The sequence below is a fragment of the Notolepis coatsorum genome (assembly GCF_963971535.1).
Source record: "Notolepis coatsorum genome assembly, chromosome: 5".
Taxonomy (NCBI): Eukaryota; Metazoa; Chordata; class Actinopteri; order Aulopiformes; family Paralepididae; genus Notolepis; species Notolepis coatsorum.
In genome coordinates, this window is record NC_140169.1 from 88091940 (window position 1) to 88108890 (window position 16951).

The window sequence follows — 16951 nt, forward strand, 5'->3', positions numbered from 1 at the left end:
TATTTATTTATTTTTTACGGGTAAGTGGCCAAGCCACAGTCGACATTCTACTTATGGTAGAATTTAGAGTGTTAGATCCTATGGTATACATAGGAATGTTAAGGATAATTGGATCATTCTGGGATATCCGGTGGTGCAAGGGAGAGAGTCATACGCAAAGGTTGTGTTCATGGAACACAATCCTGTACGACTCTCGGTGGGAGGGAAGGGTAGGGGATTTTTATTTGTATATATGTATGTTTTTAAGCTCGGCTCTCAACGGGACCTCACTAGTGGGATGTATATCTATTATTGCCTCGCACTCTAGAAGCATTACCAAAAATTACAATGCAACATGTATAGACTATGGCTAGTTTGAATATAATGATATGGAACACCGGGGGAATAAATAACCAACTCAAACGCAAAAGCGTGCTCACACTGATGAAAAAAGAACATGTGGACATTGCTCTGCTAAGCGAAACACACATTCTAGGGAAAGACATAGGTAAATTAGCGGACAACATATACCATAATATCAGTCACTCCTCTATTGGTACGAGAACTCGGGGTGTAGCAATAGTCGTTAAACGTACGTTGAATATTGTACTAAAGGGAGTATGGTCTGATGTAGAAGGTCGGATAACTATAGCTAAGATTGAACATAAGAACAGGAAAATAGCGTTGATAGCGGTATACGCCCCAAATTTGTACGAAGAAGATTTCTTCACTACACTAACCAATGCAATGTTAGACATTCCCGATTACTCATTTATAATAGGAGCGGATTTTAATGCCATCTGGAACCCAAGGATAGACAAATCTTACCTCGCCTTTTCCAGCGAACAAAAGAATTCATCGAAGGCATTAAAGGATTGGTCAAAGATTACAGGTGTAAAGGACTTATGGCGGTTACTTAATCCCACGACCCGAAAGTACTCTTGTCGATCTGCGAGACATAAGACACTATCCAGAATAGATTATGTCTTTGCATCACAGAGACTATTTGATAATTATGAAGTGGAAATGATACCCAACGCACTATCAGATCACTGTTATTTACTCCTTAAAGGTACATTTGGTATACTATCCTCCCGAGCCCCAAGATGGCGATTTAACTCGTTGCTGCTTAACAACAAGGAATTCATTACACAACTCAAAGAAGCTCTTATAGTATTCCAACGGGAGAATGCAAACTCGGTGCAAGACCCCAGAATAATATGGATGTCGGTAAAGGGAATGATCAAAGACTTCACGGATAGCTTTTCCTCCAAAATGCGCAAGAATCAAAGCACAAAACTGGATGAGCTGGAAACGCTTTACTCAACGTTATTTAATTCTCTGAAATACAACAACTCAACTCGACTAGAAAATCAAGTTAACGTACTAAAAATAGAGATCAATGCCATATACAGACAACAATCGGAAATACAAATACGCAGCACAAGACAACAGCAGTACTCCCATGGTTCCAAACCCAGCCACCTATTAGCCATGCGATTAAGAATTAATGCAACATTTGCAGATATAACTACCATTAGAGCACAACAAGTACTTGTAACAGATCCTGTAAAAATAAACGATACATTCAAAGTATTCTACTCCGACTTATATAAATCAGAAATGACCTTCGATCAAAACAAAATGGACACATTTCTTAATCAAATTATTCTCCCTAAACTTTCAGAGGATGACGCTAAACAGTTAGAAATACCGATCACACTAGAGGAACTCAAGAAGGCCATAACCGCAATGAAAAGTGGTAAGGCTCCAGGAAGAGACGGTTTCCCATCAGAAATGTACCTTTCTTGTTGGGACATAATTGGCCCCTTATTACTAAATATGATCTTATACTCAGTCAAGGAGGGGAACTTCCATAAAATTGACAATATTGCACTCATAACAGTCCTCCTTAAAAAAGACAAAGACCCCAACGAGTGCGGTAGTTATAGACCTGTAAGCCTCCTCGGAACAGATATCAAACTGTACTCTAAGGTATTAGCCATCAGATTACAAAAGCATATGACGTCTTTAGTTCACCCGGACCAAACTGGCTTCATAGGAGGCCGCCTGATCACTGAGAACATAAGACGTATACTGCACGTACTTGATGCCGACAAGGAGGACACCATACCTAAGGCGATGCTGTCCCTGGATGCTATGAAGGCCTTTGACAGGCTGGAATGGTCGTATCTGTGGGCAGTGCTAGAAAGGATGGGGTTAGGAAAAGGATTCATCGATATGATTAAAGTATTATACAAAGACCCATCGGCCATGATTACAACAGGCACAATCATCTCTGAAATATTTCCGGTATCACGCTCTGCCAGACAGGGTTGTCCTCTTAGTCCCGGACTGTTCAATCTATCATTAGAGCCTTTAGCACAATATATAAGACAATCCCAATCCATAGAACCTATCGTAATCAAGGGCACACAACAAAAAATGTGTTTATATGCGGACGATGTAATATTGTTCATGAAAAACCCCAACACCACATTGCCTCATCTGCTCAAGTTGATTGAGGACTTTGGTGATTTATCGGGATTTAAGATAAATTGGCCGAAGTCGGCTTTCCTTCCACTTAACACCCCTGCAAAAAAAGATACAACCCTCCCAGGACAGATACCGATGGTAAAACATTTCAGATGCTTGGGAGTGGAAATATTCCCTACCATAAGACAAACGGTGAAGCACAACTACACAAAAATCCAAAACAAAATCAAAGACGACCTTGATAGATGGGCAAAACTTAAGAACACAGTACAAGCACGGATATCAATAGTTAAGATGGATGTACTACCTAAAATCAACTTCTTCTGTTCAATGCTACCGTTACCCCCTCCAGAGGGTTACTGGAAAAGATTACACTCCTCCACATACAAATTTATTTGGAATAACAAACCACCACGTATAAAAAGATCCACCGCACAGAGAAATAAAGCAGATGGTGGCATGGCATTTCCAGATTTTTTCCTATATTTTAAGGCGTACTCATTAAGTCCATTGACAACATGGTTTGACTCCCAAGCATTAGCATCTTGGAGAAAAATAGAAGAAAACATAGTAGCCCCACATAGACTGAAGGACATAGCATACACTAAACTACCAATCAAGCACTGTGAACGAAAATTTGGCCCCATAATTACTCATGCGATCCGGATATGGCGTGAATCACACAAAAAAAATCCTAACCCACAAGAATGGCACAATCATACTCCCTTATTCAATAACAATGCTCTCTTAATTGGAAAACGACCTATAAGATTCCCTATATGGGAAGAGCAAGGCATACACTCATTAGGGGATGTTTTTAACAAACAGGATTTTTGTAGTGATAAAGAAATACGCAAAAAATTTAATCTCACCAAGTCCACATGGCTTTTTCACAAACAGTTAGAGCTGTGTTTGAAGTCTCACGGTGTTCCATTAGACAGACCAATTGAACACCACAGATACCACAAATTCTTCTACTCAAGAGAGACATCGAGAGGTTTTGTTTCAGAATTTTATCATCAATTACTAACGTCCTCGTATGAAACCCTCCAACTTGACTCTGTCTGGAGGAGGGATATACCAGACCTGGAAAATGACTGATTGGCAAGGAGCCTGGGCAAATGTCCGACTTACATCAAGGAACCCGGATCATCAACAAATCAATCTTAACTATATTCACAGGACATACTTGACTCCTATAAGACTGTGCCGAATGGGGCTCAAACAAGATTCCAAATGCACCCAATGTACAAATGGGGACGAAGGGACATTTATGCACATGTATTGGGACTGCTCACCAGTTAAGGCATTCTGGAAAGATGTGACCCAACAAATATCAAAACTCGTATCTTGGAATATACCTGTACACCCCTCGGTATTGCTGTTGAATGATGTTTTTGAGTTTGCAGTGAATCCACAGCTAAAGAGATTGGTTTTATCGGGTATCACAGTAGCCAAAAAGCTGATCGCATCACGCTGGTTTCAACCGGAAAAAATGTGCCGTAAAGTTTGGTTTCTTACATATCTCGATGTAATTTACCATGAAATATCTACAGCAAGAATTCTGGGTCTCAATGAATCCAAAATGTCAATGTGGTTAGAAGTGGTGGAGAGAATAAAAGCTAGCTTATAATGGTAGTGTCTGGTTAGGTGCGAGGGATAGTGGAGGTACTTCTCAAGGTGGGGTCCGGGAGGGGGGGGTTCGAGCTGAGCATATGTGTGTAGGTTTTTTTTTTTTAGATAACAGGTATTATGGGTATATCTTATATAAAACAACTAACCAAAAGGTGATCTCATTGGATGTGCCCTGACAATTAATGCTTGTATATCTTATCGTGTGTTGTCATGTTTGTTTATATGTTTGTTTAAAAAATAATAAAAAAATAAAATACAAAAAAAAAAAAGGCTTCATGTAGGTTACTGTAACATCCTTATAAAGACTTCATGTAGGTTACTGTAACATCTTTATAAAGGCTTCATGTAGGTTACTATAACATCCTTATAAAGGCTTCATGTAGGTTACTGTAACATCTTTATAAAGGCTTCATGTAGGTTACTGTAACATCTTTATAAAGGCTTCATGTAGGTTACTATAACATCCTTATAAAGGCTTCATGTAGGTTACTATATCATCCTTATAAAGGCTTCATGTAGGTTACTATAACATCTTTATAAAGGCTTCATGTAGGTTACTATAACATCCTTATAAAGACTTCATGTAGGTTACTATAACATCTTTATAAAGGCTTCATGTAGGTTACTGTAACATCTTTATAAAGGCTTCATGTAGGTTACTATAACATCCTTATAAAGACTTCATGTAGGTTACTATAACATCTTTATAAAGGCTTCATGTAGGTTACTATAACATATTTATAAAGGCTTCATGTAGGTTACTGTAACATCTTTATAAAGGCTTCATGTAGGTTACTGTAACATCTTTATAAAGACTTCATGTAGGTTACTGTAACATCTTTATAAAGGCTTCATGTAGGTTACTATAACATCCTTATAAAGGCTTCATGTAGGTTACTGTAACATCTTTATAAAGGCTTCATGTAGGTTACTGTAACATCTTTATAAAGGCTTCATGTAGGTTACTATAACATCATTATAAAGGCTTCATGTAGGTTACTATAACATCCTTATAAAGGCTTCATGTAGGTTACTATAACATCCTTATAAAGACTTCATGTAGGTTACTATAACATCTTTATAAAGGCTTCATGTAGGTTACTATAACATCCTTATAAAGGCTTCATGTAGGTTACTATAACATCCTTATAAAGGCTTCATGTAGGTTACTGTAACATCTTTATAAAGGCTTCATGTAGGTTACTATAACATCTTTATAAAGGCTTCATGTAGGTTACTATAACATCTTTATAAAGGCTTCATGTAGGTTACTGTAACATCTTTATAAAGACTTCATGTAGGTTACTGTAACATCTTTATAAAGGCTTCATGTAGGTTACTGTAAGATCTTTATAAAGGCTTCATGTAGGTTACTGTAACATCTTTATAAAGGCTTCATGTAGGTTACTGTAACATCTTTATAAAGACTTCATGTAGGTTACTGTAACATCTTTATAAAGGCTTCATGTAGGTTACTATAACATCCTTATAAAGGCTTCATGTAGGTTACTGTAACATCTTTATAAAGGCTTCATGTAGGTTACTGTAACATCTTTATAAAGGCTTCATGTAGGTTACTATAACATCCTTATAAAGGCTTCATGTAGGTTACTATATCATCTTTATAAAGGCTTCATGTAGGTTACTATAACATCCTTATAAAGGCTTCATGTAGGTTACTGTAACATCTTTATAAAGGCTTCATGTAGGTTACTGTAACATCTTTATAAAGGCTTCATGTAGGTTACTATAACATCCTTATAAAGGCTTCATGTAGGTTACTATATCATCTTTATAAAGGCTTCATGTAGGTTACTATATCATCTTTATAAAGGCTTCATGTAGGTTACTATATCATCTTTATAAAGGCTTCATGTAGGTTACTGTAACATCTTTATAAAGGCTTCATGTAGGTTACTATAACATCCTTATAAAGACTTCATGTAGGTTACTATAACATCTTTATAAAGGCTTCATGTAGGTTACTATAACATCTTTATAAAGGCTTCATGTAGGTTACTATAACATCTTTATAAAGGCTTCATGTAGGTTACTATAACATCTTTATAAAGGCTTCATGTAGGTTACTATAACATCCTTATAAAGACTTCATGTAGGGTACTGTAACATCTTTCTAAAGGCTTCATGTAGGTTACTATAACATCTTTATAAAGGCTTCATGTAGGTTACTATAACATCTTTATAAAGGCTTCATGTAGGTTACTATAACATCTTTATAAAGGCTTCATGTAGGTTACTGTAACATCCTTATAAAGGCTTCATGTAGGTTACTATAACATCCTTATAAAGGCTTCATGTAGGTTACTGTAACATCTTTATAAAGGCTTCATGTAGGTTACTATAATATCCTTATAAAGGCTTCGTGTAGGTTACTATATCATCTTTATAAAGGCTTCATGTAGGTTACTATAACATCCTTATAAAGGCTTCATGTAGGTTACTATAACATCTTTATAAAGGCTTCATGTAGGTTACTATAACATCTTTATAAAGGCTTCATGTAGGTTACTGTAACATCTTTATAAAGGCTTCATGTAGGTTACTATAACATCCTTATAAAGGCTTCATGTAGGTTACTGTAACATCTTTATAAAGGCTTCATGTAGGTTACTGTAACATCTTTATAAGGGCTTCATGTAGGTTACTATAACATCTTTATAAAGGCTTCATGTAGGTTACTATAACATCTTTATAAAGGCTTCATGTAGGTTACTGTAACATCTTTATAAAGGCTTCATGTAGGTTACTATAACATCTTTATAAAGGCTTCATGTAGGTTACTATAACATCCTTATAAAGGCTTCATGTAGGTTACTATATCATCCTTATAAAGGCTTCATGTAGTTACTATAACATCCTTATAAAGGCTTCATGTAGGTTACTATAACATCTTTATAAAGGCTTCATGTAGGTTACTATAACATCTTTATAAAGGCTTCATGTAGGTTACTGTAACATCTTTATAAAGGCTTCATATAGTTACTATAACATCCTTATAAAGGCTTCACGTAGGTTACTATAACATCCTTATAAAGGTTTCATGTAGGTTACTATAACATCTTTATAAAGGCTTCATGTAGGTTACTGTAACATCTTTATAAATGCTTCATGTAGGTTACTATAACATCTTTATAAAGGCTTCATGTAGGTTACTGTAACATCCTTATAAAGGCTTCATGTAGGTTACTATAACATCCTTATAAAGGCTTCATGTAGGTTACTATAACATCTTTATAAATGCTTCATGTAGGTTACTATAACATCTTTATAAAGGCTTCATGTAGGTTACTGTAACATCCTTATAAAGGCTTCATGTAGGTTACTGTAACATCCTTATAAATGCTTCATGTAGGTTACTATAACATCTTTATAAAGGCTTCATGTAGGTTACTGTAACATCCTTATAAAGGCTTCATGTAGGTTACTGTAACATCCTTATAAATGCTTCATGTAGGTTACTGTAACATCCTTATAAAGGCTTCATGTAGGTTACTATAACATCTTTATAAAGGCTTCATGTAGATTACTATAACATCCTTATAAAGGCTTCATGTAGGTTACTATAATATCTTTATAAAGGCTTCATGTAGGTTACTATACCATCTTTATAAAGGCTTCATGTAGGTTACTATAACATCCTTATAAAGGCTTCATGTAGGTTACTATAACATCTTTATAAAGGCTTCATGTAGGTTACTATAACATCTTTATAAAGGCTTCATGTAGGTTACTGTAACATCTTTATAAAGGCTTCATGTAGGTTACTATAACATCTTTATAAAGGCTTCATGTAGGTTACTATAACATCTTTATAAAGGCTTCATGTAGGTTACTATAACATCTTTATAAAGGCTTCATGTAGGTTACTGTAACATCTTTATAAAGGCTTCATGTAGGTTACTATAACATCTTTATAAAGGCTTCATGTAGGTTACTATAACATCTTTATAAAGGCTTCATGTAGGTTACTGTAAGATCTTTATAAAGGCTTCATGTAGGTTACTGTAACATCTTTATAAAGGCTTCATGTAGGTTACTGTAAGATCTTTATAAAGGCCTCATGTAGGTTACTATAACATCTTTATAAAGGCTTCATGTAGGTTACTATAACATCTTTATAAAGGCTTCATGTAGGTTACTGTAACATCTTTATAAAGGCTTCATGTAGGTTACTATAACATCTTTATAAAGGCTTCATGTAGGTTACTGTACCATCTTTATAAAGGCTTCATGTAGGTTACTGTACCTGGACAGCTTCCCAGCCCCACTCCCTGTATTTGGGGTCATGGGTGAACCTCCACATGTACATGTAGGTCTCGATGACCTCAGGCCGCAGGATGAAGTACTTCTCGTTCTGGCGCGTGGCGATGGCTTCCACCCCTCCGTCAAAACGGAACGCCTCTGGACCCAGCTTCAATGCTGTGTGAGGAGAGAACACAGTCAGAGTGAGTATGCGCGTGTGTGTGTGTGTGTGTGTGTGTGTGTGTGTGTGTGTGTGTGTGTGTGTGTGTGTGTGTTGGAATTGCTGTTAGTAATCAAAGGCATTGAATGCAGTTAGGGAGGAGTAAAATCACAGCATGAGCTAACATGTGACCACTAGAACACCAGCACGTCATTCATCCAATCAGGTGCCTTCCACGTGGGGGGGGATGGGAAGTAGGAAGAGGATACACGCACGTAAACAACAACATTACTTTTGGACCTGCAACATTTTTATAAAATTCATTCATGAATCAATATAATTTTTAGTGTACATCTTTACGTGTATATACTATGGGCGTGTATATGTACTGTATAACTCACAGGTCCTATGAGTAAGACTTGTGGCAGGTACGGGCTACCTACAGTATGGGTGTATATAGTGTACACTGTAAAAAAAAAACTGTAAATGTCTGGCAGCATCGGTTGCCAAATACTTACTGTCAAATTACAGTAAAATCAAATACATTTACAGATTACAACCTTTATTTAATGGTTAATATTTTGATAAAAGGTAATTTACTGTATTTTTATGGCATTTACAAAACAAAAGTAATCTGTAAAATAATACAGTGAATTTCCTGTGAAAATGTGCATGCATAACTCACAGGTCCTAGACCTAGAGTAAGACTCGTGGCAGGTGCAGGCTACCTACAGTATGGGTGTATAGTGTATAACTCACCGGTCCTAGAGTAAGACTCGTGGCAGGTGCGGGCTACCTACAGTATGGGTGTATAGTGTATAACTCACCGGTCCTAGAGTAAGACTCGTGGCAGGTGCGGGCTACCTACAGTATGGGTGTATAGTGTATAACTCACCGGTCCTAGAGTAAGACTCGTGGCAGGTGCGGGCGATCTCGGCAGCCTGTTCCATCTGGTGGCCTGTCTTGTCGCCTGGAGCTCCGTCGGCCCCCAGGGCGATCATGCCCCCCGCGAAGCACGTCAGGTGGCCCATTTTGTGCTCCAGAAGCCCCCCCTTCCACTCTGCAATGTAGGTCAACCCCCCACTGGACTTCCTCATCAGGTTGGTCTCTATGGCCTAGAGACAGAGAGAGACACAGAGAGAGAGAGAGAGAGAGAGAGAGAGAGAGAGAGAATTAGAGAGAGAGAGAGAGAGAGAGAGAGAGAGAGAGAGAGAGAGAGAGAGAGAGAGAGAGAGAGAGAGAGAGAGAGAGAGAGAGGGGAAGATGGAGAGAGAGACAGAGATAGGTAGAGAGACAGAGAGAAGCGGTGAGACAGAGAGAAAGAGATGGAGAAAAGGAGACAGATGGAGAGAGGAAGAGAGGGAAAGGAGGGAGATGGAGAGAGCAATGGAGAGAGAAAGAGATGGAGAGAGAGAGAGAGAGAGAGAGAGAGAGAGAGAGAGAGAGAGAGAGAGAGAGAGAGAGAGAGAGAGAGATAAGGGACGGATGAATAATTAATTCATGATTTGTATTGTGTTCATGATGCAGCACACACTTCTAGCTAGCATAACCGCTGGGGAATTGCCTGAGTTGGACTAGTTTAATTGGAGAGGTCCTGTAATGTATTCTTTACATGCCCTGTGTGTGTAATCCCAGCGGACCATTCATACTGGATGAAGAATCTCCATCATTTCCATCAAATTACTGCCTCTAGCCTGGATGTCATGATCCGTACTGTACTGCCAGTTACCAAAAGTGCCAGGCTACTACAACCTTACGGAGAGAGAGACGTCAATTCACACTGAGTTGCTTTTATCAGAAGACATCCGACATCTGCTGAAAAACAGTAACTGGTCAAACTAATTCAGGTCAGATTCAGACAAGACGATAAGAAAAAACAAGTAGAGAGTAGAGCTGCTACGGCCAGTGCATTACCATGGTACATTTTTTAAATAGCACACTTCATCTCAAGATCTCAAGGTGCTTCACAGCAAAAGGAAAAATAAAAAGGTTTAAATGTTTAAAAAAAAACATAAAAACATAATTTTTTTTATAAAAACACAAAACATAAAAACACAGGAGCAGTAAAAACAGGCCCTAGTGAAAGGCAGAGTAAAATAAACGAGTTTTAAGGCTGGCCTTGAAGGCAGCAAGGGAGTCTGAGGCCTTGACGGATCCTGGCAGCCAGCTGGTTCCACAGGCGTGGCCCCAGTGCGGAAAAAGCACGGTGCCCCACGGTCGACAGCCTGGTGCGTGGGGGGATGGCGAGGAGGTTTCGGCTAGGGCTGGGCGATATGGAAAAAAAGCATATCGCGATAACGATATGATAATTTTATTTTATTTCTCGATATCGATAATTATCGAATTGTTATAAGTATTAAAAAAAAAAAAAAAAAAAATTTAACAACAGATGTATGTTTATTTTGCAGCAATTCTTTGTCATTGCCGCCATCTTTAGTGTTACATCCCCTCACACTCCAGTTCTCAGGCTGCAGCTGGTTTAAAAGCTAAAGTAAACCGGCTTCTCTGCTGGCTGTGGCTCCAGGGGAGTTGAACAGTTCTGGCTCTGCTAGTTTATTTTCTATCTTTTGGCGCTTTTTTGGTGGACAAACCACCGCACATGTGCACCATGACTCGTGACTGGAGTCTAGTTCTGCTAGCACACATAGCCTACTGTGTACAGATGGTTTCAAAATGTATTTTAAATTAGAAAGCAAAATAAATGGACAAGAGAAAAAGAAATCTGAATTTGGTCAGTATTGTCATTTGGACAAGCAAAGCCATTGCTTTAAGTTGCAGGCAAGAAAGACAAGTCTGTCCACTGTCTCTGGTTTTAAAACTGCCCTGTTGCAGGTAACAAAAAAAAAAAAAAAACGCTTTTTCGATTTCTTTTTTATTTCGATATTCGATATCGATTATTAAAATATATCGCGATATTTATCGTTATCGTTATATCGCCCAGCCCTAGTTTCGGCTGCCAGACCTGAGTGACCTGGATGCAGGTTGATATTATTATTATTATTATTATTATTTATTATTATTATTATTATTATTATTATTATTATTATTATTATTATTATTATTATTATTATTATTATTATTATTATTATTATATTATTATTTTCTTCACGCCATGTGTTGGAAGTCTCCCCTGACCGGAGAACATGCACCCAGAATGTGGAACAGAGAAAGAGAAAGTGAAAACAGAAAGCTGTGCAAACAGTGAGGACAATGACGCAGTTAGACGACTCCAGCCATTTGGACTCGTTTTGAAACATTTCAGACCAGTGCAGAGGGTGGTGATGTTACTGTACTGTATGTCAAAAATCTTCTTATGAAGGCGCGACTGGGTAGCGCAGTGGACTAAGCACTTGTCTACCACCGCAGAGACTCTGGGATCGAATCCAGCAGTCGGCGGTACCTCCGGCTTGGTCAGTCGTCCCTACTAACACAATTGGCAGTGTTAGCGGGTGGGAAGCCGGCGGGGTGTGTGTCCTGGTCGTTGTAAACTGCGACTCCTACTGGTCGGTCGGGGCGCCTGTTCAGCAGGGAGGGGGATCTGGGGGAAATATCCTGAACCTCTGCACGCGTTATGTTCCCCCAGTGAAACTCCTCGCTGTCGGGTGAAAAGAAGCGGAAAAGAAGCGGCTGGGGACCCTCCCCAGGCCGACAGTGGGGCAATGCGCGCAACGACCAGGAAGGGAATTGGCATAATGACTAAATTGGGATGGGGTGAAAATACAGAAAAGTTAAAAAAATTCGTATGTACCTCAGTTGCTATGCATGTACATATTTGTGTTTTATTACACGTATAAAACATGGAAGGATAAGATCGAGAATGAGGAGGTACTGAGAAGAGCAGGTATGCAAGGAGGACAGCTGCTGGAGGCTGAACAAGAGAAAGATGGAGCATGTTCTGAGAGGATCCAGCGGGGAGATGTTCAAGAAGGTGGTGATGGGGAAGGTGGATGGAAAGAGAGGAAGTGGAAGACCAAGAAGAGGCTGGGTAGACGACGTCTGTGATTGGAGCGGAGTGAGAGGCGGAGTCACGGAGTTGGAGAGAAGAAGTGGGGACAGAATGGGTTGGAGAGTGATAGGCAACGTTCGGAACGAAGAAGCCACCCGATGATGATGATGATGTACAGTACATACATACCAACTATTTCGCCTGTTTTATTCTCCACCCATCGATCATCCATAGCAACGCTACTATCACCGACATCCAAGAAGCGGGATCACCCCTTGAACGGCCCTTCTAAGGTTTCTCTCCTCCACATTGCCTGTGGTGCTTTTTTCCTATTGCTAGGTTTTTTGTGAGTTTTTCCTTACCTTCGCGTGGTGGTATGTCTGGGAGTGTTGCATTTATTTATTTTACATTTATTTACGTAGGATTTCATGGTGGGTTTTTTGTTCTTGATTTATTGTGATGTTTCTTTTTGACTTGTTTACAGAAGACTTGTCCGGCCCATGGGGACATTAACTTGTGATTTCGGGCCTTACAAATACATTGATAGTCACACCAGCTGAGAAGTGAATGAGCGAAACACAGCCCATTGACCTCCGGAGGTACCAGCTCAGCACTACATCGTCTCTGAGTCCACATGTATAATGGATATTTTTTTAAACATAGAATTAAATTTTTTTGTCTGTATATGCGTGGATACAGACAAGCCCCGATTGGCCCCGTACCGGTATGCATTGCACCGGAAAACTGACAATTTAGACGCAAGAAGAAAAAGCACTCATGAAATCATTGTAGTCCTAAGAAAGAGGAGACCCAGGGCTTTCGATGGACGTCGGAATTTCATAAAACTACACTACCCAGCTCACACCAGCCGCCTACAATGGAAGTCCAACCATTTTTCACGTAATTTTTTTGACGTGATTTTCGTGTTTATGTCTCACAGGTCGATCAAACCTCAACGTTATTGCCATAAAATACAACGAATTTTGTTTCTTTACCTTTCTGTGAACGTCTAGAAAAACCGCGCCGCAATCCGGTGAAAAATGGCGGAGCTATGGACATTATACAAAAGTAACTGTACTTACAGTAGATTTCATTCATGGTCTTTGCTGCCCTTGTAACGGGCGCCTGGTGGTACTAAATACAGATTTAACTCTGCCATTGGAAAGAGGGGATTTGGCCCGATCCATAGATGTATATGACTTGGCCATAAAAAGGTAATTTATAGGCCTTATATCCTATATTCATATTTCAAATTGCATGTGTCCGGATGGCAAAATTCAGTACTGTATCTACAAAACCCCCTGTAAATTATCTGCCCTTTATTAATTTGCTTAGATCTTTTGTACATTTGACCTCAGGAAGGTGCTGAATGAGCTCACTGGCAATTTGTCACGTCTGGTCAATGTTAGCATGGTGTTATTCACAGTCAAAGATGAAAAAAAAACATTATATTATCTTTTGGTCCATTACTTTAATTAATTAAATTAATTAATTTACTCAAGCATAGTAACATACACAATATTTCTGACACTGGGAAATTGGAATACTTCCCATAGATGTCCCTAGATACCAAGAACATGCAAATGGGCCTTGTAGAAGTCAAGCAATCTCCCATTTACTTGGGTATGTACTTTTAGGCGAATTTTCTGAAAATATGGCTAGGGCTTAAGAGGTTAAACAGAGTATTTTCTCTGCAATCAGGACCACGGAGAGAGCCTTGCAGCCTGCCATCAGGTCAGTTTTTAGGTGTGTTTTTTGGCTTGTTGTCTGGATGGAGAGATTTTCCAACACTGTTGGTGTGGACAGGAATTCCTTGGAAAATGGAGGGCTGAAGAAGCCCCCCCAGAGTGTAGAAAAGCCATCATTCTGACAAGGGATGTTCGATATTGGCATTTTTTTTTACCGATATCTGATATACCGATATTGTCTAACTCTTAATTTCCGATACCAATGTGGGTCTACGTTTTTGTGGAGGATTTTTCCATGGCGGGTTACCATGACGGTTTGAATGGCTTCACTCATTTGTGCGCTAAAAAAATTTATACCTGCGGCAGCTCTATCAGACAGACAAACAGAGAGACAGACAGACGGACGGACAGACAGGAGAAAGGCTTATTTATATAGACTGACAAACAGAATGAGACAGACAAATGAACACCCTATCTCCACAATCACACACTAATGTAGTAGACACACACGCATGTCTGCTACGCCGGCACTAATGGAGATATCACACACACGCGCGCGCGCGCTTTCACCTCGCTGAATGAATGGCCACTTAAGTGGGATGAATTGTCCTGCTGTGAGGAGCTCGGGCCTCGGGCTGTTTGCTCTGACATGTCTTGGTGTGCGTGTGTAGCACGGTGCACACAAAGAAAACAAACACCCCTCCAATTTGTCCCTTCCATTTACCTAGCCTTAGACACGTTACCTCTAAACCCCCCCGCTGACTGGAGGAGGGGCGCGCTTGGTGTGTTTAATGGGGCAGCGGCAGGAGGGCTGAGCAGCATGCCATTGAGGTGTCTGTGTCGCAGGGCTATACAATGAGGTGGCCGTCTGTGTGTGTCGCAGGGCTATACAACGATGACTCGGATGTTATTTAGTTGTTTGTTCTTAGCGATGCACTTTTTTGAGACCGATACCGATATCCACATTTTCCCAACCCATACTGGACGATAACGATATCCACATTTTCCCCAACCCATACCGGACGATACCGATATCCACATTTTCCCCAACCCATACAAAACGATACCGATATCCACATTTTCCCTACCGATATCAGACGATACCGATTGTTAAACACATTTACATTTTGTCATTTAGCTGATGCTTTTATCCAAAGCGACTTACAAGTTCTGTACGACGAGTAAGCAGGAAGGGTACAACTCTTACAGCTGAGTAACAATGTTCATCAAAGTGTTGAAACTTGAGTGTGTTGAGTGCATAGTAGTAGAGACATATTAGTATATTATTTTGCTCAGGTCGGGATGTCTTTCCACCCTGTTCCCAACCTAAGTGACTAAGGTCACTTTAAAAAACATAAATGTATGTTTTTGTATAGTATAGTTAGCATAGTATAGTTACATATAGCATAAGTGTATATTGTATAGCATATTGTATAGTAGTGTATATAGGACTCATTACCTTTAATTCGTAAGCTTAGCATTGTATAGTATTTTAGTACCTTTTATCATGTCCATCTATTATCTATTCTATTGTATTCTATTATTATTTGTATTTTTTTGCATGGCCACCTTCATTTCACTACATGTCTTGTGTATGTATGTATGTGACTAATAAATCTCTTGAATCTTGAGACCTTGGAAACAGGGTGGACAGAGATCCCGACCTGAACATGACATCAGAGCAAGACGGCTGCTGTGTGAAGATGATCAATAAGAGCATTGACATGGTATTGGTTCTGTTCTGTTCGCCTCGCTCCCTTCTCTCAGCCCCCTGCTCCCTTCTCTCAGCCCCTCGCTCCCTTCTCTCAGCCCCCCCTCCCTTCTCTCAGCCCCCCGCTCCCTTCTCTCAGCCCCCCCTCCCTTCTCTCAGCCCCCCGCTCCCTTCTCTCAGCCCCTCGCTCCCTTCTCTCAGCCCCCGCTCCCTTCTCTCAGCCTCGCTCCCTACTCTCAGCCCCCCCCTCCCTTCTCTCAGCCCCCCCTCCCTTCTCTCAGCCTCGCTCCCTACTCTCAGCCCCCCCTCCCTTCTCTCAGCCCCCCGCTCCCTACTCTCAGCCCCCCCCTCCCTTCTCTCAGCCCCCCCCTCCCTTCTCTCAGCCCCCCGCTCCCTTCTCAGCCCCCTGCTCCCTTCTCTCAGCCCCCCCCTCCCTTCTCTCAGCCCCCCCCCTCCCTACTCTCAGCCCCCCCCTCCCTACTCTCAGCCCCCCGCTCCCTTCTCTCAGCCCCCCCCTCCCTACTCTCAGCCCCCCGCTCCCTTCTCTCAGCCCCCCCCTCCCTTCTCTCAGCCCCCCCCCCTCCCTTCTCTCAGCCCCCCGCTCCCTTCTCAGCCCCCCGCTCCCTTCTCTCAGCCCCCCCCTCCCTTCTCTCAGCCCCCCCCTCCCTACTCTCAGCCCCCCCCTCCCTTCTCTCAGCCCCCCCCTCCCTACTCTCAGCCCCCCCCTCCCTTCTCTCAGCCCCCCCCCTCCCTACTCTCAGCCCCCCCCCTCCCTACTCTCAGCCCCCCCCCCTCCCTTCTCTCAGCCCCTCGCTCCCTACTCTCAGCCCCCCCCTCCCTACTCTCAGCCCCCCCCTCCCTACTCTCAGCCCCCCCCCTCCCTACTCTCAGCCCCCCCCTCCCTACTCTCAGCCCCCCCCCTCCCTACTCTCAGCCCCCCCCCCTCCCTTCTCTCAGCCCCCCCCTCCCTTCTCTCAGCCCCCCGCTCCCTTCTCTCAGCCCCCCCCCCTCCCTACTCTCAGCCCCCCCCCCTCCCTTCTCTCAGCCCCCCCCCTCCCTTCTCTCAGCCCCTC

The 16951-nt window shown here is 41.2% G+C and overlaps 1 protein-coding gene across 1 annotated transcript in view; it reads right to left on the reverse strand.

Moving 5' to 3' along the window:
- The window catches only part of man1a1 (mannosidase, alpha, class 1A, member 1), a gene marked incomplete at its 3' end in the record, with an annotated part of 483045 nt that overhangs the window by 33847 nt on the left and 432247 nt on the right, over positions 1-16951 (reverse strand). Inside the window, 2 exon segments of the mRNA XM_084313823.1 lie at positions 8378-8550; positions 9429-9648. Of these exon segments, the coding sequence (XP_084169949.1) occupies positions 8378-8550; positions 9429-9648 (393 nt within the window).